This window comes from Carcharodon carcharias, chromosome 21 (genome assembly GCF_017639515.1).
Source record: "Carcharodon carcharias isolate sCarCar2 chromosome 21, sCarCar2.pri, whole genome shotgun sequence".
Lineage (NCBI taxonomy): Eukaryota > Metazoa > Chordata > Chondrichthyes > Lamniformes > Lamnidae > Carcharodon > Carcharodon carcharias.
The window spans coordinates 11,088,044-11,115,322 of NC_054487.1; the positions used below are offsets into that span (position 1 = coordinate 11,088,044).

Sequence of the window (27,279 nt, forward strand, 5' to 3'; positions counted from 1 at the left end):
TGCCTTGTCAGTGGTGATACATGAACTTTCCAGCTCCACAATAATTGGATAAAATATTCCCTCTTTGTTTCTCCTTGAAAGCATAGGAACTACAATATTATGGTACAAACATTGGGCTCAGTCCCCATCCCAACACATCCCACTTCAAATCTTGCACTGGGATTCAATACAATCAGCCCCGACATTTTTTTTGCTGTCCTGAAAAAAAAGACACAAACAGTTGTTACACATTCAAAGAAGAAGGGTCATTACCATCTTCGAGACAATGTCCCACTGACATTGGTGAGCTCTAGAATACCAATTGAACACTGACGACAAAACAAGATTCATTTTCAGTCACTGCACTGTGCACTTTATAAACAAATATGATACAGACCACTGTCATCACAGCATACACTCATCTATCTTAGGTGGCAGTGAGATACACGTTGTTCTCATGCACTATGTTAGCGCAAACCAATAGGATACGAAGAAGTGAACCCAACAAATAGCGTGCCAAGTCCAACTCTATATACACAGGAGATGAACTTCTGCTCCAGATTAGTGGACAATAATTCACAATCCCTTCTCTGCTCAGTTGCATCCCTGAAAGCTCACATTAGGTTTTTCTCTTCTTTCACTGTTTTGTTCATCTATACACTCAGGACCTTTAGGCACTCACTTCTCATCATTGCTTTATTTCTTAACGTGCATATAATGACAAGTCAGAAGATAAGTGTGAATGGATAAACTCTACGATTTATTGGTGCATGGGCATTGGGTGGTCCAACATTTTCCCCCATGTTAGACAAAGGAGTTCATGGCATTGACCGGGGATGGGGCCTCAGAGCTTTCGTTGCCCTCCACAGCTTCTTTTTCCTTCTTTCCGCTGTACTGTCCAATAAAAGAACCATCTTCGTTGAACTGCCCTTCCCCACCTTCGCCATAGTCAACCAGGCTGTCATCACTCACACCTTTCTTAACTGTCCCGTCCGAAGGCGTCCGGCTACCTTTAAGTGGTTTATGGTCCTCTGTGTCACTGAAAAGGAGGGTAACATTTAATAAAGGTGCAAGTTTGTAAATGTGAATACAACGCAGAGCAAAACTATTTAACTTACAGGAAGATCAATACAGGCATTACCAGGCTCAACCATTGGAATGAACTAGGAAGCCATTCTAATGGCATACTCAATAATAATACATGACAACTAAGGTGCAAGGGGTTGCCATACATAATCCAGTTTGATGAATCACATATCTCACGATGTACAACCAATGGGTTACAATTACAATTCAAGACATTTCAAAGTAGGAAGGAGTCATGGAAATGAAAGTGAGCAGCTCATGAAGTGACATGTTTCACTATCTAGGAAAGGATGGCAGCATTTATCAAACGAGGAATGGCATTTGGAATATCCTTTTCTAGCCCAGGGTGAACCTACAACTGTGGCCATATGTTACTACTCAACAGCCGTCTCTATTACCAAGATTTCGATTCAGATTGTAACTAGAGGCTAGGTTCCTTATTGTCCTGTTGGGCCACTTAGAACTGTCACTGCAAGTCAACTGAGATGCAAAGTAGCAATAAATATTAGTCAGGGGGTTCAAGGATACATTTGGGACCTTTGGGCTGGAAAAGGGATGATGCTAGTTGGCTGTTAGTTAGCAGGAAGAGACATCGGTGGGTGGGTCATATGCAAGTGGAAAGGAAATGGAGGTTGTTCTGAAATGAAGAGAGTTTGTACTGAGCTCATTCCATGATGTAGAAAGGTTAAGCAAATGCTGTAGGGGGGCATTCAAATCATTCAGTGTTACTCGAGGCATGCCAGACTTTCAGTTGCCACCTTACCTTTCCAGAGACCTACATTTTCCATTAAAGAATGCAGAAGAAATAAATGAAAACAGTCAGAAGAAACAGCAAGGTCAGTCTGTTGTCAGGCGCGCGTAACTCATGGACAACCGGCCCAGTTTTTAATAGGTGGGTACATCTAAAAGCTGCATTAGTAACAAGGAAGAGAAGAGACCAACCAAAAGGTAAACACATGTGAATACAATCCTTGCCATCCCACACTGCTAACCACTGGTGGTGCTCCATGGGCAGTGAAGGCAAACCTGAATGCTGGTCTGACTGAGCAATGGCTGAGGTGCTCGCCATGCTTATTAATGCAGGAAGACTCCCTCTATGATTCTGCAGAGGTTCTGTGCAGATCTCCCTGGATCCCGACACTTTCCAACCAAAGGTAATTCTTCCCCGTTATGGATAGAAAGAAATGTTAGCCCAGTGATTTATTCTGAAGGACCAAAGGTAACCGTGGTGCTCTGAAAATGTGCTGTTAAAATGTCTCGGCAATAAATATTTTTCAGAAACAGAGCTCATTGTAAGCTTGGTTACCATCAAACCTTAACAAGACGAGTTGCCTGAATCGATTTTGTTCAACCACAATTAGAATGACTTGCATTAATATAGAGAAATTCATGACCAAGGCACCTCTCGGCCAAATAAGTACTTTTTGATGTGTAGTCACCATTATAATTTAGGAAATGCAACCACTAATTTGCATTCAGCAAGGCCCCACAAAAAGCAGTGCAATGAAGATCGTCTATTTTACTGATGTTGCTTTCAGTCTTGATGATACCAAGGCTCGTTAATGCCAAGTCCAATGCATGTACAATTTAGCAATTAAAATGTTGGTTTTTCAATTGATTTTTGCTAGGTCACCAATTCCAGGAGGGGACAGGACTAGTGACGTACATTGAATACCAAGTGAGTAGAAGGATGGAAACAAAGCACAGGCACATGGGCAGAAGGAAGAAAGGATTCCTTTCAAATAGATACATTGTCGGTTACCCTAAAAGACCCAACCTTTGGTAAAGCAACAAGCCACGCCGACCATTAGAGAAATAAAAAATCAGCTCCCGGCTCTTAGGGCAGGATTTTCAGGTCGTTGGGTGAACGCGGTGGGCGGGTGGCCGGGAAATGGCTCACGGCCCACGATTGGTCCCTCCCCCCACCCCCCGACCACGATTTCACGCTGCTGGCCAATTGACAGCCCGCCAGTGTGAAAGGTGCCCTGAAAGACTCAGAGCTGCTGGGGTGGGGGGAGAGCTAGCACTGAAGTCTGTGCGGGCACAGGTGGTGGGTGGGGGTGGGGGTGGGGGGAGCAATGAAAACTCTCTGAAGGCAGGAGGGCTGCCTCATGGGGGCTGAAGAATTTTTAATTTAAAAATAAAGATGTCGAAAATGTTTAAAAAGAAAACGTACAGGCATAGGACTTACTCACGTGCACATTTCCATCATAAAAAAGCTGTCAAAATATTTTTGTTTTTTTTTAAATTAATCTCGGAAACTTCATCCCGCCCGTGGAGGACATTTCCTCAAAAATACAAAGGCTGCCTGGCTGATTCACCTGCCCGCCAGCTGTAACGTTGGACGGGCAGCGAAAAATCTCTTAATCCATAAATTAATTGTCGGTGGGCACACTGCTGACTCTGGCACGCGCCCGCCGACCGAAATATCACCCGAGTACATCGGGACGCTCAGACGATGTCATCATGCGCTATCTTATGCCCGATCGGGTCTGGCACACGTCCACCCGTGGGACATAAAGTTCTGCCCCCTAATCTTGTGCTCAGTTAGTTGGTCTCAGCTAGGTCACCAGTAGAGGTGCAGTAATTGGCCTCAGTACCCGTGGGATGAAATAACAGTGACCACTACTGTGAGATGCCATGAGGAGGGCAAGACTGGCCTCAGTCTTGTGATGCTTTCAAAGTTCAACTGACCGACCTACACTGACCATTGTGGTTTACACATGTGATAAGGTGGGAAGGGGCTAGTTTGTGGTACTTGCCCCCACCCTCACTATAAGTGTCAGAGCCTCTAGGGAAGGGGTAAAAAAAACCCAGCAAGCACTGGATTAACAGCTGTCTTGAGGAGCACTGAAGGAACTCCAACTCGGAGTGCAGAGAGGCCCAATAACTTCAACAGTTATTGGAGATCTGCTCCGAATCCCAGTCACACATTCAATCCTTGGTTAGGTACTGAATCGCTGCATTCAAAATGATGGTGCATATTCTCAAAAATCTGGACTGTTTTAAATTCCTGCTACCAATTAAAAAAATACTTGCAAAGGAAATACACACTCGTAATTGGAATTGCAAGTTGAAGGTGACAGGGCAAAAACAGGAAGGAAAATAAGGGAAAAAGAGGTGACCAACATCAGTGCACCCGTAAAGAAAGTTCTTGAGGAAGGCTTTAAGCATTGTTCAGGAAATAATCCAGAAGATTGGGAACAGAACTTAGCGGGTCAAATGATTAAACAAAGAGTAGGGTTCAATTTCCGCTCCTACCCTCCTGTCGGTGTTGACTCATATTGGGGTAGTGGTCAAGAGGTACTGGGCCAAGTGACCAATATCATGTGCATAAATACAAGCTGTTCAACTACGGAAGGAATCACAACCAGCCCTGTTCCTATCCTTACCTCCAATTGTCAGCAGATGATCAGGAACACTGATTTACCTATTCCTATCCCAAGTGTTCTTGACTGAGGTCAGCTCAAAGTCTACACATTGACAAATACAACCACAGGCTGAATTCACCAAACGGAAGGGCTGAAGCAGAAACTTTACCCAAGGTGGGTTGCCTTCTTGAATCGAGCCGCTGTTAGCAGTTTTGCTACAACTGACTGGTTTACTAGGCCCTTTCAGAGGGCAGTTAAGAGTTAATCCCTTTGCTGTGGGAATGGAGTCTGGTGTAGGCCAACTGGATAAGGGCAGTAGGTTTCCTTTCTAAAGTACATTAATGAACTAGTTGAGGTTTTTACAATAGTCCAACTGTCATTTTTACTGATAAATAGATTTTTATTTCTAGATTTTTTTTTAACAACTGAATTCCAATTTTCAAACTGCCACTGTGGCACACTTCAAAAGTACTTCAATGGCCTTCAAGCACTTTGGGATATTCTGATGTAGTGAAAGGAACTATACATATATAGATATATTGTATGAATGAATACATGTCTTATTTTCATTTCTCTCAATGGCACTTTGATACCAGGTTTTGTATGTAAACTCAAATGGAGTGCAGCTGCTCAAACTTACTTCATGTAGGACCCTTACAGCCAGCAGACAGAAAAGTCCAAAAAATACTTAACACACTTCCCAAATATTTGATTTGCTGCTGACACCCAGTGGCAGAGCATTAGAACTGTACAGGAGCATTTTTTTCATGATTGTACTGGTTACCCAATTTGGGCATAAATGATGCTTTCTATTACATCCAACTGGCATGTTAAGAGCCTGTGAGCTGCTTAGAATCTAGACAACATTGAACAGCTAAATATGAGCCCCGAGTTAGTAAGGAATTGATGTGTGCATTGTGGGCATGAGTACAATGTGCAGATAAGCCCAAGCCTAAAAGGGTCAATGACTTGAGTTTAGCTCCGACCACCTTCTTATCCTCAATAACTCTCTTTGCCCCTCAGTCCACATTGCTGCTTAAGTTATAATTCTCTCCCAATTATCTTTCTGATCATCGGAACTTACATTGGGTGCAATGCAGAATTGATCCCAGCATTAAGCATAGGGGTACTAATTTACTAATAGGTCTTTCAACACTGACACAAAATTCCTCACTTGTACAACTATGGACACTGTGGAATATTGGATCACCTTGGGTATCTCAAGCCAGGTTAGTAGATCTTTATTGTTCCATTATCTTAACTAGCCTCAGTCAACACACCATACTTGGTTTTGGTGATTAGAGAGACACCGTCCTAGAGAAGAAACTGGGGTAACAAAGTGCGGATTTCCCTTTTACCCCACCAGGTTTCTCTCCGCCCATCCTCTCTCCTTTATATGACCTTCCCCTCCTCCTCTCTCTCCTCACCACATCTTTCCTCAAAGTTGCTAACTCCTGCTGGAGTTTGCAAGGGTGGGTGTGGGGAGTGGAATTCCATGGGAACCTGATTCGCACACAAGGCAAAACACAATTTGACAGCCAGTGATTTGAAGAACAAAGTATGCCGCATCGAAGGAAGAGGCTAATTAATGTATTAATAGGGCAGGGAAGAAAAATACATCAGCCAAAGGGAGGACCATCGACTCTGAACTATAACAGGGGCTAATGTGGATGTCTAAATGAGGAGGACTTAAAAGTTGTTTAAGTATGCAAATTGGTGATTATCATTCAAACTGACATTATGAAGTGATTCTTCTTCATTTTGACTTATGACTGACAGAAGCTATTTTTAGTCATTTACAGTTCAAATAACGTTTTCTACCTGACAAGGTCTCACTTGAAGCTATGATTAGGATTATATAGTTAAGTGGAATATTTACCACACAATTTTGGCCTGTATTTGCATTTTACAAGCTTGTGTTAGAACTCTCAATCAATTTGGTTACAATTCCATTTTTAATTTTTATTTTGCATTTAAGGATTGCTCTAAGAGCTTACTAGAGGACAAACCTCACCGCTCCACACTCTGTAGCTCTACCAGTCCAGGTAGTCCTCAGTTCCTAATTTTGATTGTCCATTCCCTACAGTGACCAATGGTCAAACTCACTGTATGGTGCAGAATTGAGCTACACAGGCCGGGAGGATGCCAACTTTATTTCTTGTTCTGCGCCAAGTGAGTTGATCATACCACTAAAGGCATTAGCATGTTTGGGTTGAGAAAGGGGTCAGAAAATATGGCCAGAATTCCTGCTCCGCATTGTTATCCAAAATCCCTCCTTGAAGTGGGTCAGGTTTGAAGTATGGCTGCGCCTAGCTGTGATGTGAAGTGCGCCATGTGTAAGTTAGGTCTGGACCGAGGTTTGACGGTCACCGTGGTTGCTAAGTTTGCGGATAAAGCAATATCTTAGCTGCTCGGATATGGTGAAGAATAGGCTTTGCAATGCCAACGTTACTAGTTGTTGCTTTCAGAAATGGAAGTGGAAGGGGAGAAAATTGGAAGAAAAACTAGAGGTTGAATATAAACCATTTTTTTTGTCTCCTCCTTCAGGCCTAGTGCAGAACCTGTCCTGATTTTTAACTCTGTGAAATCAATGGGATATAAAGCAAACGGGTTCTACAACGTGCTCTGCTAGAGATAGGGTGAAAAGATGAAAAGTTATCCCGCAATCCTTTAGAGGAAAAAGGTGGATGTGGTATATGTGGTGAGGGGGCCTGTAACCCCAGTTATCTTTGGACATTCTCAGATCATCTAGCTCACTCTTTGAGAAAGCACCTTCATTCTGTCTGAGAATTAAACAAATAAAAAGCGAACACAGTGCACTCCATCTAATAGTGCAGCTGCACCCCAGGGGTGTTTAAACACAATTGCAGGAACAGATGCGACACAGCCTAGTCCTTACATTTACACTTGGTATTTGGGTTAGACTGGGAGTGACCTAGGCTCATTAGTTACAATTGGATTGAAAAATGAAGGAACAGGAGTAGGCCATTAAGTCCCTCCAGCTTGTTAAGTCCCTCCCGTCCAGTTAAATACAGCTGATCTGTATCTTAGCTCCACTTACCCCACCTTGGATCCATGACCCTTATCACTCAAATTAGAAAAATCTCAATTTTGAGATTTTCAGTTGACCTTGCCTCAACTGTTTTCTGAGAGAGAGAGTTCCAGATTTCAAATCCTTCTGTGTGAAGAAATGCTTTGACCTCATCACCCCTGGACAGCTAAGCTCTAATTTTACATTGATGCTCCATTCTTCTGGGACACCCCATCCCCAACCTGAGGAAATAATTTCTCTCCATCTGATCCTACCAAATCCTATCGCCATTTTAGACACCTCAGTTAGACCTTCTAGTCTCTTTAACCCTTTTGGCAGCTGTATCATTCTGGTGGATCTACTCTGCATCCCATGCACAGCCAATATATCCTTCTTCAGGTACAGTGCCCGGAACTGAATACTGTACAACCATAACTTGATCCAACTGTACATAACCCCCGCCTCTTTGTATCCAGTCCTCTGGAGATAAAGGCTGTCATTTGATTATTTTGACTTGTGTTTTTAGCTATCCACTATAGCTTTTATTAATTTCTGTACGTGGACTGCAAAGTCTCTGCTCCTCTGCATTTCTGAGCTTCTCACCATTTAATAATAGACTGATCTGTTTTTCCACATGTCCAAAGTAGGGGGACCTCACATTTCCTCATATTGAGAAGAATTTAGAATTAGAGAAATCATTACATCAAGATGACAACATGGGCCCGGACACTCCCGATAATGCAGCTGGTGAAGGCAATGAGTAGGAGGGGACCTGGTTCAATGCCGGGTACGTACTGACCCGATAATCTTAGTCAGAGTGCCAGAATCAGTGTCAATGTTCCTGCTTTAAGGAGGGGAAAATCACACATGCTTCACCTCCTGGCAAGCACACTTGTGGACCATGAGTGAGGACAGTGGCCAATGTCTTGGGAACAGGGGGTGGGCTGCACATTTGGAGAAGAAAGGTGATGGATATGAGATAGAGTGTGCGCGTTCATGCCTGTTCTATTCTGATAACTCCTGTGGATGCAAAGTGATGAAAACAAGCTCATGTGCTGAAAGAAATGTTAGAAATCAGTTCTCAGAGGTTTAATCAATGACAGCAGAATCAAGTTAAAAATCCAACATATTCAGTTGAGTTTCAGCTTTCCAGACAAGCAACATTATAGGCCAAGAACATTACACTGTGCCTTAGCAGTAACACATTTGCCCTTTACTTCCATTAGGGTGCAACAATCCCCACTCTCTTTTCAAAGCTTTTCCCTCTTTCCTTCTCTCTCCCTCCTCCCCCAACCCGCCCACCTTCTTGCCCTCTGAATGCGTTGGCCCATATTGAGATTTGCCCTGACTGGCAGTGATATCTCGTATTGCACTTAAACAGCCCCATTCTTTATTTGTGAGGCTAGAGAGGGAATGCTAGCAGGTTAGTTGGCTGTGGTGGCATCGCAGCCAAGCTCAGACCTTTCCCTTCCATCACTGGAGCGCCCCCAATAATAGTGACACTGCCATAAATATTGATGACAATTGACCATTTGTTGCACCCTAAGGTTTCGTAGAAATAGCAAGGCAGAATAGATGAACGGCAACATACAGCTAATTATACAAAACAGAGGTACTATATATATATATATCTATATATCTGTAAATAATTAGCAGTAATGTACATCAACATTTAGGCTTACACAGCTTGGTTATCATACAAAATGGGAAAGAACTTCAAGTACAGGTATAAGAATTACAAGAACATATAAGGCTTCAATAGCACAATAAACCTTTGGCACTGTATTGGAGATGATGCTCTTCATTGTTTCGTAAGTGCTTACCGTCTATAAAAGGGACAGGATCTTTGTGGAAAAAATGGTTGGCCAAACCATTCTTTTTTTAAAAAAATTTTCCAAATGCACATGGTAAACTGCATTGGTGTCACCAAGTAATGTGGGCATGATGTAAAGGGCACACAGCTCTTCTCTCCCTGCTAAGGTGCCCAGAGACCCCTCCCCTTTAAGAGATGTACCAAGAACCCCTCTCCTCTTTAAGGGATGTACCCAGAGATCCTCCTTTTCAGGAATGTAGACAGAGCCCCTCCCTTTTAAGGAATAAAGACAGAACCCCTCCCTTTTACGGAATGTAGACAGGGCCCCTTCCCTCAAGGAATATACCCAGAGCCCACTCCCTTTAAACAATATAAGGAACCACCTATCAATGTCAGCTTTCATAATGCCAAAGAATAATCTTTCCATATCCCTCACGACCTTCATCCCTAACCCTCCTGAAATTATCGACCTGTGCTGGGATATGTTCCCACAGATGCTGAGTGCCTTTCAATATCTCACCCAGTTATTCACAGGAGTACATTGCCAGAATGTGTACTTGATGTGAAAAGCATCACAGTCGAGCTCAATCCTGCCCTCTGCTGATGCACACTCACACACCAGCTGGATTGTCACTGTGAGCAGGATCCTCCAACTGAGAACAAGGACTTACTCTGTGGACCCACTTCGTTTTGTGGCTCTGAGGCATCAGTGGAGTCAAAGAAGCTAAATCTAAACTGCTCCCCCTCAAAAATATCCTCCCAGAAATAGGCAATAAATAATATTGAAAACTTATTAACCCTCAGTTATTAGAAGTATTAACCCTCAGCTCCAAGGGGGTCTTCTGTCAAAGCAACCGTAAAATAGGCGATGAAATACTTTGAAGAAAGATTCTTTCAGGTCCAACCAAAGCAACAAGATCAATATATGAATACGAGATCTTCCACGCAATGTGCTATAGGTTGGACAATGAATGCAAGCCTCTATGTATTATTTTTATATGTATTAATTGTATTAACACAGACATACATAATGAAGTGTACATTGAATTAGTAACAAATGGGCTATTTTACAAACCTTCCCACTGTGGCAGCAATCGTCACAAATGCTGGAACAGCAGGTGGGATTTTCTGGCCCTGTCTGCCACTGGGATCACCTGGTCCCACTGAATGTCAATGGGCTCTTGGCTGGGCCACCACATCCCACACGGCAGGTCCCGCACAACAGGGCTGGAAAATCCCGGCTAGTATGTCAGGAGGGAAGGGTCATTTAGAGAGGGGAGTCAGGACAGTGTGGCAGACAGTGAAGGCTCACTCCAGCAGGTGAAGGGTCACTCCAGAGAGGGATATGACATCAACGTGTGACGGGTGAAGGGTCATTCCAGAGGGGGAAGGGTCACTCCAGGGAGGGGTATGACAACAGCGTGTGAGGGGTGAAGGGTCATTCCAGAGGGTGAATGGTCACTCCAGGGAGGGGTATGACAACAGCATGTGAGGGGTGAAAGGTCATTCCAGAGGGTGAAGGGTCACTCCAGGGGGTTTTGAAAGGTGAAACTGGTGTCACTGGTTCCCAAAAGGTGAACTTTCCACAACTGTTCCAATCCATTTGTTGCAAATAAAGTGATCAATCTGCATTGTATTTGAGTTTTAGCCATAAATTGATGCAGAAATTAACAGTTTGTATTCCAGGATCCATATCTGAAAGAATGCTCCTTTAAAATCATGCAATAATTTGAGATTTGAAGAGAGATATTGCAAATCAAGGTACCTTTGAATAAAAATGAAATGATAATGATCAAGCCTGTGCATCATGGGGCTTATTTCTTGATGATGCTCAGCGGCTTTAAATAGCTTTATTCCACTGAAGCACCAATTTGAAGCAGACAAATTATGGAACAGGCCTCGAGGAGTCTGAACAATGCAGGGCTTGGGGGGTATAGGGTTGCCAACTCTCCAGGATTGGCCTGGAGTCTCCAGGAATTGAAGATCAATCTCCAGGGCACTGCTGTGTGCAGTTATGGAGAAAAATCATTGGGACATTAAAAAAGATGCTTAAAATATTTTCTTTGAACATTTCTCTTCACCAGATATAAAAAAAACTGAAAGTGCAGGAGAAAAAGGTTACTTGGTTGACAGTCAAGCATCATCCAATTGGAGAATGAGTCTTTTTGCTTTCCAACTGGGGTAGGAAGGCAGCATGTCACAAGAATGGACGTGTTGGCCGATTAATGGCTGGAGCGTGGGGACAGGTTGTGTGATGGAACCTCCAGGAGTGCATTTAATCACAGCTGATAACCCTAAGTGAGGTATCTGTTGTATTCAAGCTCAGGTGGTTCACCCAGACTTAAATAACACTGACCCCTGCTTCTAAGACTGGAACTACTCAGGTGAGGGGAAAGGACAAGCCACCCATTTGTATGTTTTTCACTCCATGTATATTGTGCTCAATGATTTTGTTTGTTTGACTTCATTGAATGCTTTTTGGTGCCAGATATTCCAATCAAATTTCATCAATTTTTTATGAGCTTTTAAATGTTAGATTCATACTGAGGTGAAATGATGCTCAGCTGTAAAACTCAATGTTCACGAGCCAAACTCAAGCCTTTATCACGCGGTAAAATCAGTTACTCAGGCCTGTGCTGGGGTTAATGTCCACAGGCTGCATCTCAATAAAAATGTCCAAACAGGCCCCACACTAAACCCACCCTATGGTAAAAGAATCTACAAAGCAATGTTGCCCCTGTTCTCAAAGACTACACGTCCATCCCAGGTGCAATTCTTGAACAATACACAGAATAAAAAAGGCCCTTCAGTCCATTGCTTCTTCTCCAGCCCAAGTGCCCAGCTACTCAAGAGTGTCTGACTTCATCCTGTCCTAATACTCAGCCACTCCCTCTTTGCCCCAATACCCATCTTCCCCTATCCTAATACCCAGCCCCCTAGTGTCTCTATAGCCAGCTCCCATAAACTATACCCAGCCCGCCTGACTATACACCCAACGCCTTAACCCTATTCCCAGTCCCACTATCCCAATAATCAGACTCCTCTGACCCAATACCCATCTTTCCCTCTCCCAATAACCTGGCTTCCCCCCCCACCCACCCCGTCCCCCCCATCCCAACTCTGACCTGCTACCCAGACCCCTAATCCTCCATCCATTCTCCCTGACCCTCTATTCAGCTCCTCTGACCCTATACCCAGCACCCTTGACAATGCCCACTTTGCCTCAACCATACCCCCCCCCTTGCCCCCATAATACCCATGATGCAGGGTTCAGGTTCTAGGTCTTAAACAGAGCTGCTTACTTCTGGTGCCAAAATATTAACCGGCCTAAGCAAGGATAGAGATTTGATGGGCAGGCCTAATGTCAGAAGCACTTTGACCTGCGATCACACTCCACAAAAAGAGGAAAGTGTGTCACTAATGATGTAATACCAGGCCTTAACAATAATAAATCATTAACAGCCTGCTCCAGCCAAACGATATAGTTGGCTCCAGTCTGTTGATTCGGTAGGTACAGGGCGAGGTAGAGAGTTGGAGAGGGGTAGGGAGAGAATTCCAGAGCTCAAGGCTCTGACAGCTGAAGCCACGGCCATCAGTCATGGAGCAATTATGAATAGGAATGCACAAGAGGCCGGAATTAAAGAAGTACAGATATCTCGTAGGGTTGTGAGGCTGGAGGAGATTACAGAGACAGGGAGGGGTGAGACTATGGAGGGATTTAAAAACAAGGCCGATGTTGCTGGACCAGGACACTCATAAAATCAAGATGTTGCCGGGCCAGGAGCCAATGTAGGTTAATGAGAACAGAGGTGATAGGGGAAAACAGGAAACTTACTGTGAGTTAAGACACGGGCAGCAGAGTTTTGGATGACCTCACATTTATGGAGGGTAGAATGTGGGAGGTCAGCCAGGATCGCATTGGAATAATTAATTCTGGAGTAAAGGGTAAGGGTTTAGATGAGCTGATACAGGGATGAAGCTGGTACAGGGATGAAGTCGAGTGATGTTATGAAGGTGGAAAAAGGTGGTCTTGGCGAGATTATGAGATTGGAAGCTCATCTTAGAATCAAACGTGACGCCGGTCAGCTAAAATATGGGTTAATAAATGAAACTCAGCATGGATTTGTTAAAACAAATCTTGTTTAATTAGATTGATTGAGATTTGAAGTAGTAATGGGTTGTAGTTGAAGAGAGTAGAGCAGGTGATTTTGTGTGTATAGACTTTCAAAAGGTGAGTGATAAAGTACCACATAATAGACTTGTTAGCAAAATTGAAGCCGTTTGGATTAAAACACAGTGATGATGTGGTTATAAAATTGGCTAAGGGGCAGTAAGCAGATAGTAGTGGTGAACGATTGCCCATCAGACTAGAGGGAAGTGTTCAGTGGTATACCCCAGGATTGGTATTAGGATCGCTGCTCTTTTTGATATACATTCATAACCTTGACTTGGATTTACAGGGCATGATCTCAAAGTCTGCGGATGATACAAAGCTTGAAAATGTAGGAAATGGTTGGGTGAACAGTAACTGCATTTCAGAGGGGGAGGACACAGAAAATCTGGTGAAATGGGCAGACGCATGGTGGATGAATTTTAATGATTTATTTGGTAGGAAGAATGAGGTGAAGCAAAGGAAATGGTACAAGTTTAAAGTGGGTGTAGTAACAGGAGATCCCAGAGTATATGTAGACCAGTCTTAGAAGGCAGCAGGAAAAGTTGAGAAGGCTGTTGAAAAAGGAATAGCAGACCCTTGGCCTTATAAATATAAATAAAAAACTGCGGATGCTGGAGATCCAAAACAAAAACAGAATTACCTGGAAAAACTCAGCAGGTCTGGCAGCATCGACGGAGAAGAAAAGAGTTGACGTTTCGAGTCTTCATGACCCTTCAACAAAAGGGTCAACAGTTCAACAGTTCTGTTGAAGGGTCATGAGGACTCGAAACGTCAACTCTTTTCTTCTCCAAAGATGCTGCCAGACCTGCTGAGTTTTTCCTTGGCTTTATAAATACTGGCATAGAGTACAAAAGCAAAGAAGTTATGCTAAGCCTTTATAAAAGGCCTCAGCTGGCGTATTGTGGCCAATTCTGGGCCCCATACTTTAGGAAGGATGTCAAGTCTTGGAGAGGATGCGGAGGAGATTGACAAGAAGAATACCATGATGAGGTACTTCAGTTAGTGCAGGGATTGGAGAAATTGGGGCTGTTCTCCTTTGAATAGGGATGGTTAAGAGGAGATTTCATGGAGGTATTCAAAATCATGAAGAGTTATGTAAGGTAAATAAGGAGAAACTGTTTCCAGTTGCAGAGGCAGTTGTCAGGAGACACAGATCTAAAAAAAAACTGGCAAAACACCAGAGGTGACATGAGGAAGCATTTTTTTCTTTTATGCAGCGAGTTATTACAATCTGCAATGCGCTGCTAAAAGGGCAGCAGAAGCAGATTTAAGACTAACTCTCAAAAGGGAATTGGATAAATACTTGAAGGGGAAAACTTGCAGGGGTATGATGAAGGAACAGGGAACTGAGACTAATTGAACAACACAGCACGGGCATGATGGGCTGACTGGCCTCAGTCTCTGTGTTGTCTCATTCTATGATTCACTGTCTGTTTTCAGTGGGGGCAAATGTGGCAACTGTGTTCCAAGAGTATAATCTAGACAACTCATGGTTCTAACCAATATTTGGCACACCAATGACTTCACCGCTGGAGGTTATCTATATATTCATGTCAGGTATGACAAGACCTGTAATGCACACGCTGAGGGGCTGGTTTTCCCAATGTGTGTTTACAGTAGGGTTCCCTTGTCCACCTATTTTGCGCTCCCCGTGACTTCCTGTTCATTATGTGAGCGTAAACCATTTCCCAATGTATCCTTGCAGCAAATAAGGCTTGATGCCAGGAATGGGTGCTCATTAAAACCAGGCAAGATAATGTCTGCTTTAAGAAGCTTAACATTATACTCAAAGAGGAGAAACTTAGCAGCTTTCAATGGTTTCTAAAACTGATCGTACAACACCATTAAAAGATGTTCTTTCTCCTCCCCTGATGCACTGCTCAGCTGCTTGAAGTGCAAGTCAGGACATATTGTTGACTAGTCTGTCGATTTATGTTGACAATGTACTATCTCTAGAACTCTGAAACAGCAGCGAAGCACATTGCGGGAGGAAACACGATAAGACTTAGGTAACTGTCCTCAATGCATACCAACTGCACACCATGTACAGGGCCAAGAAACGTCCCTCCATCTCTTGGAAAGCTCTCCACTGCACTAACCACAAAAACTACTACTCCAATGATTGTAATAATCAGTTCTCTGCCACTTTCTGTTTCACTTGCATGTTAGCACATTTTGTAAATCGTTAACTGACTAGCAATGGCATTTTTACACCAGGAAACAGTGGCTAGAGAATCTTTTTGAATTTATCTGTTTGTAGGATGTCAGCATCACTGGCATGTCCAGAATCTAAGGTCCATCTCTAACTTCCTTTGAGAAGGTGTGGTGAGCTACCTTCTTGAACTTCTTCAGCCCTTGTAGTGTAGGAAAGCCTGCAATGCTGTTCGATAGGGAGCACCAGGGTTTTGACCCAGCAACAGTGAAGGAACAGTGATATATTTCCAAATCAGGATGGCGTGTGACTTGGAGGGGAACTTGCAAGTGGTGGTGGTGGTGTTCCCACAAGCCTGTTCCCCTGTTCCCCTTGTTCTTTCTGGATGGCAGAGATCCTTGGAAGGTGCTGTCATAGGAAGCTTGTTCTACAATGTATCCTGTTGACAGTACACACTGCTGTCGCTATGTGCCAATGGTAGAGGGAGTGAAATTTATGGTGATGGCTGGAGTGTCATTCAAGTGGGTTGCTTTGTCCTGGATGATGTTGAGCTTTGTCTGAATGTTGTTGGAGCTGCAACCAGGTATGTGGGGAATATTTCATCACATTCCTGACTTGTGCCTTGTAGATGGTGGACAGGTTTTGGGAGTCAGGTGGTCAGTTACTCGCTACAGAATTCCCAGTCTTTGACCTGCTTTTGTACTCAGTTCAGTTCAGTTTCTGGTCAATTGTAAACCCCCGTATGTGGGGGATTTGGGGTGCAAAGCTGTTGAATGCCAATGAGATATGGTTAGCCTCTCTCTTGCTGGAGATGGTCATAGCCTGACACTTGTGTGGCGAGAATGTTACTTGCTATTTATCAGCTCAAGCCTCAATGCTATCCAGGTCTTGCTGGACACGAACATGGAGTGCCTCATGATCTAAGGAGTTTTGAATGAAATGCAACATTGTGCAATCCATCAGCGAACATGCCCACTTCTGACCTTATGTTGGAAGAAAGGTCATTGATGTAGCAGCTGAAGATAGGTGGGTCTTGGACACTACCCTGAGGAACTCTTGGGCCAAGATGATTGGCCTCCAATATCCCCAACCATCTTTCCTGTGTGCTGGGTTTGGTTCCAACCAGTGGAGTGTTTATCCCCTGATTCCCACTGACTTCAGTTTTGCTAGGGCTCCATGATGTCACACTCAGTCAAATGTTGCCTTGATATTAAGTTCAGTCACTCTCACCTCACCTCTAGATTTCAGCTCTTTCGTCCATGTTTGAACCAAGGCTGTAATGAGGTCAGGAGCTGAGTGGCCCTGGCAGAACCCAAACTGAACATCAGTGAGCAGGTTATTGCTGTGTAAGTGGCACTTGATAGCACTGTTGACAACACCTTCTATCACCTTGCTGATGTTCGAGAGTAGACAGATAGGGGCGGCAATTGGTTGAATTTTCTGTGGACAAAACATATCGGGGAATTTTCCACATTGTCAGACAGATGCCAGTGCTATTGGACAGCTTGGCTAGCGCTACAAGTCTTCAACACTACAGCCAGGATGTTCTCAGGGCCCACAGCCTTTGCAGTATGGATTGTGTTCAGCTATTCCTTGATGTCACATGGAGTGAATCAAATTGGCTGAAGAGTGGCATCTGTGATGGTACAGACCGCAGCAGGAGGCTGAGAGGAATCATTCATTCAGCATTTTTGGCTGAAGGTGGTTACAAATTTTCAAGCCTTAACTTTTGCACTCAAGGTCTGGATTCTGCCATCACTGAGGATGGGGAATATTTGTTGAACCTCCTCCTCCTCCCATTTGTTGTTTAATTGTCCACCACCATTCACGACCAGATGTGGCAGGACTGCAGAGTTTAGATCTGATCTGTTGATTGTGGGATTGCTTCACTCTGTCTACAGCCTGTTGTTTCCACTGTTTATCATGCATTCGGTCCTTTGCAGTAGCTTCACCATGCATTCATAATGTGGGAAAACTAGTTGATTATCAACCTGCAAATCCTTCCAATATGCTTATGGCAGGCAATAAGAGCAGGAGAGTTTCCTAGTCAGCCAGACTGCAGAAGCCAATGGCAAACCACTGCAGTATTTTGCCAAGTGTAATCATGGACCAATCCAATAGAAGTCCATTATTGACAGCACCATCTTAGGGCTTGCCTGAAGAGTGAGAGAGTAGCTTCACTAGGTTGACACCTCATTTTTATGAACTAGGGTTGGTCCTTGGCTTGGTGGCAATGGTACAGTAAGGGATATGCCAGGCTATAAGGTTACAATGCCTCATAGATGCCCAGTTTTGAGCTGCTGGATATGTTCTGTATCTATCCCATTTTGCACGAGAGTGTTGCCACACAACACGATGGAAGCCGTACTTAGTGTGAAGATGGGATTTCATCTCTGCAAGGATCATGTGCTGGTCACTCCTACCGATATTCTGAAGGATAGAATATGCTGTGGCAAGTAGAATGGTGAACATGATGTCAAGAGAACTTTACCCTCCATGTTAGTTTTCCTACAACCTGCCACAGGCTCAGACTGGCAGATATGTCCTTCAGGACTTGGTCAGCTCAGGCAGTCCTGATGCTCGTCTGTCACTCTTGGCATGAACTGAAGTCCCTCACTAAGAGTACACTCTGTGCCCCTGCTACCCTCAGTGCGTATTCCAAGAGGTGTTCAATATGAAGGAGTACTGATTCATCAATGTTTTTTTATCCTTTCCCAGACTATGGGTTTTGCTGCCTAGGGCAGCATTTATTGCCCATCCCTATTTGCCCTTGAGAAGATGGTGGTGAGCTGCCTTCTTGATCCGCTACAGGCAACGTGATGTAGGTAAAATTTCTTCCCTAGCACACATGAGTAAACTAGTTGTGTTTTTATAACACTCCAGTCACTTCATGGTCACCATTACTGAGACTTACCTTTCATTCTGGAATTGAACTGTGGTCCTTTCAGAACAGCTGGAGTCATTTAGCCCCTCGAGTCTATTCTGCTATTCAGTACATCATGCTTAATTTGTACCTGAACTGAATTTCCCTGCCTTTGTTCCATATCCCTTAATACCCTCAGATAACAAAAATTTATTGATCTGATGTTGAAAATTTCAACAGCAATCACAGCGTCTTGGGGAGAGCATTCCAGATTCCACTACCCTTTATGTGAAATACTGCTTCTGCATTTCACTCCTGAACAGCCCAGCTTTAATTTTAAGGTGGTGCTCCATTACACTGGATTCCTTGATCGGAGGAAATAGATTCTCTGTACTTGCTCCACCAATTCCTTTTATCGAACCAGCTCAGTTAGTTTGCAGAAAACAACAGGGATCCTGAGCTGTGTCCTTTATCTTTGATTGTTCTCTCTAAAGAGTCACTTTACAGCAAGGCTACAGTATATATATTGTAAACACATTGCTCCCTCCCATTCAATCAGCACCTCTTCCTTCATGCCACATCCACTAAAACTCTCTCCTTGAGCACCTCCACCTCTGCCTTCAAAACTCATAACGACTCTTCTCTTCTCCCAACTTCTCTGCTTCTACCCCAAACCCTCAATACCCCTTTCATTCTCCTGCCTCCCGGTTAGTGCCCACTTTTCTATCCCGTGCCCCGAGACATCCCCGTGCATGTGAGGTAAGCTCCGGTTACATAGCACCCGCTGTGGCCATTTGGTCAACATCCTGCTCTAGCAACTTGGAAGATGCAAACCTTTGAAACGATTGGTTCCAGTCTTGCAAATCTAGAAACAATCATTTCCAAACTGTTAACTGATTGGATGTTCCTGTGCCAACTTTTTTATAAGGTCCGTATGTAATTACAATTGCATCCAATTTATCAAGTCAGAGGCAGAGAGCAGTTCTACAGGTGTTATCACTGATGAAATTGGGATGTTGGGATCTACGTATGAAACATTGATTACACATATATTTAGGGGACAAAGGAGAGACTGCAGAACTGAGAGTTCAGATTTTCTACAATATGGGAAGAAACAAGATATTGCAAATAAAAACGCCACAACTGCAACACAGACCATTCACAGTTTCAAAGATCACTACGTTCAACAGGCCCAGGACTAAGGACTCCGACCAGCCGGGTAGCTCTTCAATGAGACAGTACAGAGAGGCAGATGACAGGGTACAGGACAGGTGCTCACCTGTATTCACCGAAGGCTCCATCGTCCTCTTTCATGGGCTGGATCTCTGGGTCTGCATGAGCATCCTCTTTCTCCTTGACTGCAGACGTCAGAGATTGGAAAAAAAAAAGACCAGCATTAAACTTGTGGGTGGTTCTCCATTTGGAGAAATGTCTGCTGGTGGAGGGAGGAGTGGGCTGGAGTGGAAGGGAGGGGAAATGGAGTGGAGTGAGGAATGGAGAGAGGAGAGAGGGGACAGCAATGTTACAGATGGGGTAACGTAGATGAAGCTTTATTATGCTATTAATTCACCTGGGCAGCCAATGCTAAAGCTGTAAAGGCAGGAAATTTAGCCTCAAATTTCCTTGGCTGACAGTATGGAGGAAACATTAAATTAGGACATTCTCACTCCCATTGAAACCTGCTGCATTATTATATTCTCCTAAATCCCATAGCCCTTAATTCCTAGCATAGCTGCATGTTTAAACATTGTAAGCAGGGGTTGGGCCACACCAACTTGTGGAAGACTATATCCGGATTCGCTAGGCCCCACTCCCTGGGAGAGCTGTATCCCACTGGGTGGAATTACAGTGTCTGAAAATGGAGCCTAGTCCGGTTGTGCTTGAACAAAAGAAAAAGGAGTGTTATTCTCAGGCATACTTTGATTATGAAGATGAATTGTTGGATGTAATTTCTTCTTTTAAGGGTTAACTCTTTTCTGTCCATTCACTGCTGTTTCTGTAGCAACCGTTTCTTGCTGCTCTTGATGATGCCTATGTTCAAGTCGTGCATTTATTGTGGTGATACTAAACAATTCTGAACCTGGGCCCTCTTGTCTTGCTGCCCTGACATATCCACAATCATTGTTCCAGTTTTATTTCCTTTTTCCTATGAAGTATCTGGTGTACTTCTATAAGATCCTCTAAATGTATATTTTTAAAGTTGAAGAGCCAGATCTTATCAGCTCAATCCTCATGCCATGTCCCAATTAGTCTCATCTGCCCTGCCTTCAAGGCCAAGATGGCTCCCTTATATTAACAAGACACGCACTCTCCACAGCCTCAGCGAAAGATGCACTAACCTGGATATTTGCCTCCTTTATTCCTTTTGATGAAGCAGACAATCAAGAGAATCAGGATCAGGAGGGCGATGGCGCACATTAAACCAATGAACCAACCCTGGGTGGCAATGTCTACCTGGCGGCTTGCCATAGCTGAGGTGCCGTTTAATTGAAAAAGAGAGGGAAAAAAGTGCTGATTAAGATGTGATACAAAGTGATCATAAGGGAAGATAACAACCCAGGGAAATTTCTGTTCGTCTGAGTTCATTGCACACTGGGAATAGGTTATCTTATATCAACTAATGACAATTAAAAACAGAAGAGCAAATATTTGTCATGCACTCAATACGAATCCCAACCACAGGTAATACTACAAGGAAATGAAAATCACACAAAAATGCTTGACGTGGATTCATAGTCTTACACTGAACATTTTGCAAGTTAGTCACTGAAGTAAATGGGTTGTGCATCATTTTTAATATCAACCAGGAAGGGTTAAAGGGAGCAATTTTGACTTGGGGTAACACGGTAAAACAGAGCCATCAATTCAGCTGCCCATTTTATACCTTTCCCCATTTTTATTCCCATCGGCTTCAATGAAACTGGGAACAGATAGGCAACGGGCAGCTGAACTGATGCCATCCATTTCCTATTATCACTCAAAGCCAAACTACCCAATTCTTTTCCAAAGTAGCAAACGTTTAACTTATTTTTTCCCCCAATTTTCTGTCCTACTTGAAGACACTGAATCTTGCCCGAGGAAAGTCCAATAGGAAATGGCATAGGGGGCCAGTCTTACTGTGTTAGCCAATACTCACAGGACTAATAGCTATTCAACAATGGGGAAGGACAGGGTTGGGTGTTGTTAGAGTGGAGCCCCTGGACACTGAGTAGCAATCAGGGGAGGGACGCCTTTCTACTTATTTCCTCAGTTGAACCTGCAACCTTCAAAGCTGTTTGTCTAGGTGCCACACCCATTGCACCTTTGAGAAGATGTAAGGCAAGTTTGGAGGAACACTTGATGCAGAGTCAAGCACCAACATATAGGAGAATTTACTGCTGTGTTTTTGCAATGGGGCACAAGTAGTGAAGTGGAGAGCTGGCTGCTTAATAACCAACAGAAACAGTGGACATCATCTGGATGCCTGGAGTGCAGGGGATCTAGCAGCTACTGAATTTTGCACATTCTTTGACAGAAGTTGAGAACAACAGGCTTGTTCCTTTAGTGCCACAATATTGTGTTTGAATATGCCCTGTCAACCCTACAAGACAGGAAAAAGCAAAACTTGACAAACTTGCCTTATAAGTTGAACCACACTGATGTTTCGGAAGAAAACTCAATGGTTGTCTGGTTAATCTATAGGCCGCATAAGGTCAGCATTTAGCTTTTGGGAAAGGGGAGTGGTGAAATGAAGAGTCTGAGAAAGTAAAGTGCAACACAGGAATGCTACGTCTAGGAAGATGCAGAAGTAGCCAGCATATAATGAAAGGCTTTATTCTTGACATCTCTCAGAATCATCTCAGAGAGGTCCAAATACAATTACTTTGAAGAACTTGCACTTTTGTCATTATCTGTTAGAGTGTGTATAGGATAAAGGCTTGAATGAGACTGTCTCATTGTACAACTGCCAAAACCAATCTCCTCCTCTCCAACACAAACCAACTTATGGACCAAGATTCAATTCTGTTTGCCTTTCTACCTGGCTGCTGATTATCTACTGCAGGGAGGAGAAGGGATCTAATCCAATATAATGGAGGTTTCAGTTCATATTCAGTGACAAGGCAAACTCACTTTGAAAATCAAAGCAACAAAACAACATGAGTCACAAAGTAGCATGCAAGGAATGAAGAGAGGGAAAAGGATACACTGGGTGAAGATATGCAACCAGAAAGGAGCTCCATAAGCACCAAAATATTTTACAACATATCAAAGGTCACCTAGACTAGTACTGATAGTGAATTTGTGTTGAGTTAAGAATACCCAATGATTGGAGAAAACTCAGCAACGTGCAGAGTTGCTCCTCCACCGAGCCCTGATTCAAGGATGCTCCTGCCATTCATCACAACTGAAAACAAGGAGCTGTTAGGCCACAACATTTAAATCAAATCTTTCATTCTTCAACACTTAACTGTTACTAAATCATCACTAGAGCCTTGAAGAATCATGCAACATGTCTCATGGGCATATGCCAAGTCCTGCATTTTTAGATGTCAAGCTATTTCACTATTTCTCTGACCAAAACCTATAATCATATCAAACTAGACTTCAAATGTTTTTATTTACACATAGTACCTCAGAGTTTGATAATTATAAGATGAAAGAGGAAGTGAAATGTCTCTTCACAGCTATCAGAGAGAACCACAAACTAGCAGACAGCATGTAGATAGTGAAAGATTTAGACACAGCATTAAAAGAGTTAAAGGCACAGCATTGAAAGAGTTAAAGACACAGTATTTAAAGTGTTAAAGACACAGTATTGAAAGAGTTAAAGACACAGTATTGAAAGAGTTAAAGACACAGTATTGAAAGAGTTAAAGATACAGTATTGAAAGGGTTAGACACAGCATTGAAAGAGTTAAAGACACAGTATTGAAAGAGTTAAAGACACAGTATTGAAAGAGTTAGACACAGCATTGAAAGAGTTAAAGACACAACATTGAAAGAGTTAAAGACACAGTATCCCTTTTTGTTTGTCTTGAAGTTGTCCTTGTAACTTTCTGAGGGAACTCCTCCCTCCTTCAGATCCAGTACAGCTGTTGATCACCCTCAGATCACGTGCCTTGATTAAATGGATGGGGAGCAGGCGTTCAAAGAGGGAAAAGATTCACGTGCGTAATAGACAGGTTTCACAAGTTTACAGCAAATTCACACACCAGGATTTGATCACCTGTGGCATTGCTCTCAAGCAATCCAGAGTAAGGTTGTGATGTTTAGCTGAGGTTAACCTGGGCTAGGTTTTTGAGACCACTGCTCAGGAACTCCTTCTAGGGAGGTGATCCAGGTGGGTATATTTGGGATCAATCAGGGGCTAATTATTCAAGGAAGTTTCTGTTAACTGGCAACTGCTTGTAAGTTCCCACTTGGTTCCCTTGAGGGGCTATCAACTTAAGAAAACAATCAGTGGAAAATGACTGGCTTTCCTTTTCACTGCATAGTATTGATCCTTTGGAACTGTGACGAACATCCCTAGAATACAGAACAGAGAGGGAGGAAAAGCAAAAATGTTTCTTACACTACTGAAGTGAGGCCCCATGTGGCTCTGGAGCTGCCTGTGGGCTATTTAAAGTGAACTTAATGATTGTCCATAATTACTACAGTTTTAGCAACTCTGCCAATACAGTCTTGTAGAAAGTGTCAAAGGGGTAGAAGGGTAGACTGGGTTTAATTTGTCAGCTCTGAACCCCAACTGTAGCAGACTAATAGAAAAGGGACACCGTCCCTTTAAAATGCTCGGCCTGAAGAACCAAACACTACTATAATGCATCAGGCTGCATCAACACGACTCTTTTACTAGATACCAAAATTCTAATTTAATAATTGTAGGGTTGTAAAATAGGACTGCAAAACTATTCAAAATGCCATCATTCAGCACTAATTGGAAGACCATATGCATAACTGTCATGTTGGTTCAGCGAGAGATGAGTTAAATACAGATGTGGTAAAACAAGCACCAGACCCAATATAAATCAGACTGAGTTATGCCATTGATACAGAAAGAGAACATCCCTGATGAGACCCTCAATGCAAGCAGGCCTCAGGACCATTATGAGCCATACAAAACTAGCAAAGTAGCCCTATGACTGGATAAACACAAAAGCAGCAGGACTTCAAACACTGGATCGAGGAGACCCACTTCATCATAGTCAAGGATAATCATTTCTGGTTTTCACATATAATACAAACTGTGGAGGTGGTTAGAATTGCAGAATGCTCTCACTGAATAAGCATCCAGGAATGCCATGTAATAAAACCACAGTTGGATGTATTCAGTTATCAGAAACCAGTGGTCCTGTAATGCAATGTTGACAATACACACACACCCCCATAATCTTTCATAATGGCTCTTGCAAGGTTAAGGAATATAGGGACAGGAGTAGGCCCCTCAAGCTTCTTCTCCCATTCAAGTAGGTCATGTCTGCTCTATATCTAAACTCCATGAACCTGCCTTTGCTCCATATCCTTTCCTACTCTTAGCCAAAAGAAAAAAAATTATCAACCTCAGTTTTGAAAATTTCAATTAACCCTTAGCATCCACACCCTTTTTTGGGGAGCGAGCTTCAGATTTCCACTAGCCTGTGTAAATAAGTGCTTCCTAACATCACCCATTAACAGCCTAGTTCTTATTTTAAGATTATGCCACCTAGTTCTGAAGTCCCCACCAGAAGAAATTTTAACATTTTTTAACTAAGTTCACCAGAAAAGAAACAGTGTACATTCCTGTTTAAAATGATTTGAAAGCTTTGAGAAGCTCAGGCAAGACAATACTCAACTTGCTTCAAAGGATACTTTGTTAATTGAGTGAAGCAAGTGCAGCATCTCGAGATCCTAGAGTGCTGGCAGACACTACTGAAAATGGGCTTGGCCATTGGATTTACACAGCCAACCCAATGGTCCATCCACAGCCAGTCAGAAGCTTTGTCGGGAGGGAGGCCAAACCCGACTGCTCTTTGCTCACCGCCTCACCTGGTGGACGGGTCTCAAACCGCTCGTCCTTACTCCGCAACTGGCCCGCCTGGTTCTCGGCAATAACTCGCACTCTGTAAATAGTTCCCGGCAACAAGCCCTTTAGCACAAAGAAGGTCTGCGAGGCATTTATCTGCATTTTCTCCAGAGGCTCTTCACCTGAAAAGCGTATGGAGACAAACAACTGACATAATTGTGGCCAGATCTGATTAGTGTTACATTGACATCTCTTTTGCTGTAACTGGTGCTGACCTGAGCATGCTGTATATGTGTGTGCAATCAGAATGGATTTGTGAGATGCCCTTGAAGTACTGAAATACAAGTTAGGAAGTTTATTGTCCAACCAAGTGCTAAACTGTTGATAAGTTAATTGATTCCCCCACCTCCCCTGTGTTAATAAAATCAGTCCAATTATTGATCACTGATCAGGCCAGCCACTCTCAAAATAACACATGACAATTATGACATTACGTTTCATAAGCAGTATTGACAAGGCCTTTTCCTCTCTCCTGGATCTCTCTTTCTGCTCTTCCAGGGGGGCTGCTGCCTCATGGTGGTAGCTCTACAGCAGCCAGTACTCACCAGCAGTGGTTGTTCACCCATGGGCAGCATCAATGCCAAGCCCAAACCTGCGTCCAAGAGTCTTCATTTCCTCAGTCACTGCAGCAGCCACAAGAGCGTGGAGACCAGTTAGGGGGGAGAAGCGGGGCAAGATGAGGCCAACCGTAACACCCTCACCAGTGCATCAGCTGACTAGTCAATGCAGGATTGTTCAGGAATCAAAGTTCAGATCCAGACTTAATTCATTCACTCAGGGTATTGGGAAAGCTTCCAGATGAGTTAAAACAGACAGCAAGTGGGTCAGCACAGAGATGTGGGATTCAAATACTACCCAGAGCATGTTGCTCCTTACTTGCACAGTACTCAAAGGGCCATTTCAAACAGGTGCGAAAATAAGAGGTGCAGCCAATTCCTGCTCAGAAAACCATTCCTTTACTAGAAAAATGGCAAATATCAGGAGCTCAGAGTTTAGTGAGTGTGGTTCGTAGAATTTCTCATTTCAAAATTATAAAAAGGCTCCAATTTTCTCTAGCCTAGAAGAGGGAATCCATTAAGGGATATGCACATGTGTTAAATATTGGCATTTTCCCTGTGCTGGAGTGAGAAGCCAATGTCTGAACACACAGGAGTTGGGTATTAATGGCCATTTCAGGTGGCATCCAAGTTGTGAACAAGCCCTACTCCTCCCATGTCAAAGTTATTGTTTCTCCCAAAGTGTGTCGCTCTCTGTGCATTGTTTTGGTTCCCTTTTTCCACTCCTCCAGTCATCCCTATACAAGTGGTAGTCAAGGTCGTCAATGTGACGTTCAGAAAAATGGGCCTGATTCCACAAGTATTGGTAAAAATCTCAATGGAATAAATTACAGTGTGTTGAGGTGCTTCAAACCAGAGGTCTTCGCCATGTCTGCTTACAGGACCCAACAACACTGAAGCAAAATTGTGACCTTTCCCTTGGGTTTTCCTAACCTCTTCATATTGTTCCCTCCTATACAGGAGTTGTATAGTTCAGTTAACCGGTCCTTGTAATCTGGGGCAGGGGGCAGGGGTGGGGGAGATGTGCAAACCCAGTCATTCAGGGACAAATGATATCTGGCTCTGAATCAACAATGGGGAACTGGAACCCAAATACCTTTATAATTTGCCCATTGACCTAACTTGGCTGTCGATAGACTGGGAGAGTGAATAGAAGCTTTCAGTAGAAGGTGACAATGGTGAAATGGGGCCCCATTTACAAAACATCATCCTGT

At 43.4% G+C, this 27,279-nt stretch overlaps 1 protein-coding gene across 1 annotated transcript in view; it reads right to left on the reverse strand.

Annotated features, from left to right (window-relative positions):
* Nucleotides 1-718: 718 nt before the first annotated feature.
* nrcama (neuronal cell adhesion molecule a) overlaps nt 719-27,279 on the reverse strand; it is a 102,122-nt gene continuing 75,561 nt past the window's right edge. The window contains exons 27-30 of the mRNA XM_041215796.1: nt 25,472-25,630; nt 20,809-20,940; nt 19,749-19,827; nt 719-1,018 (exon numbers count right to left, since the gene is read on the reverse strand). Coding sequence (XP_041071730.1) covers nt 784-1,018; nt 19,749-19,827; nt 20,809-20,940; nt 25,472-25,630 — 605 coding nt within the window. The 3' untranslated portion in view covers nt 719-783. The remainder of the gene's footprint in view (nt 1,019-19,748; nt 19,828-20,808; nt 20,941-25,471; nt 25,631-27,279) is intronic.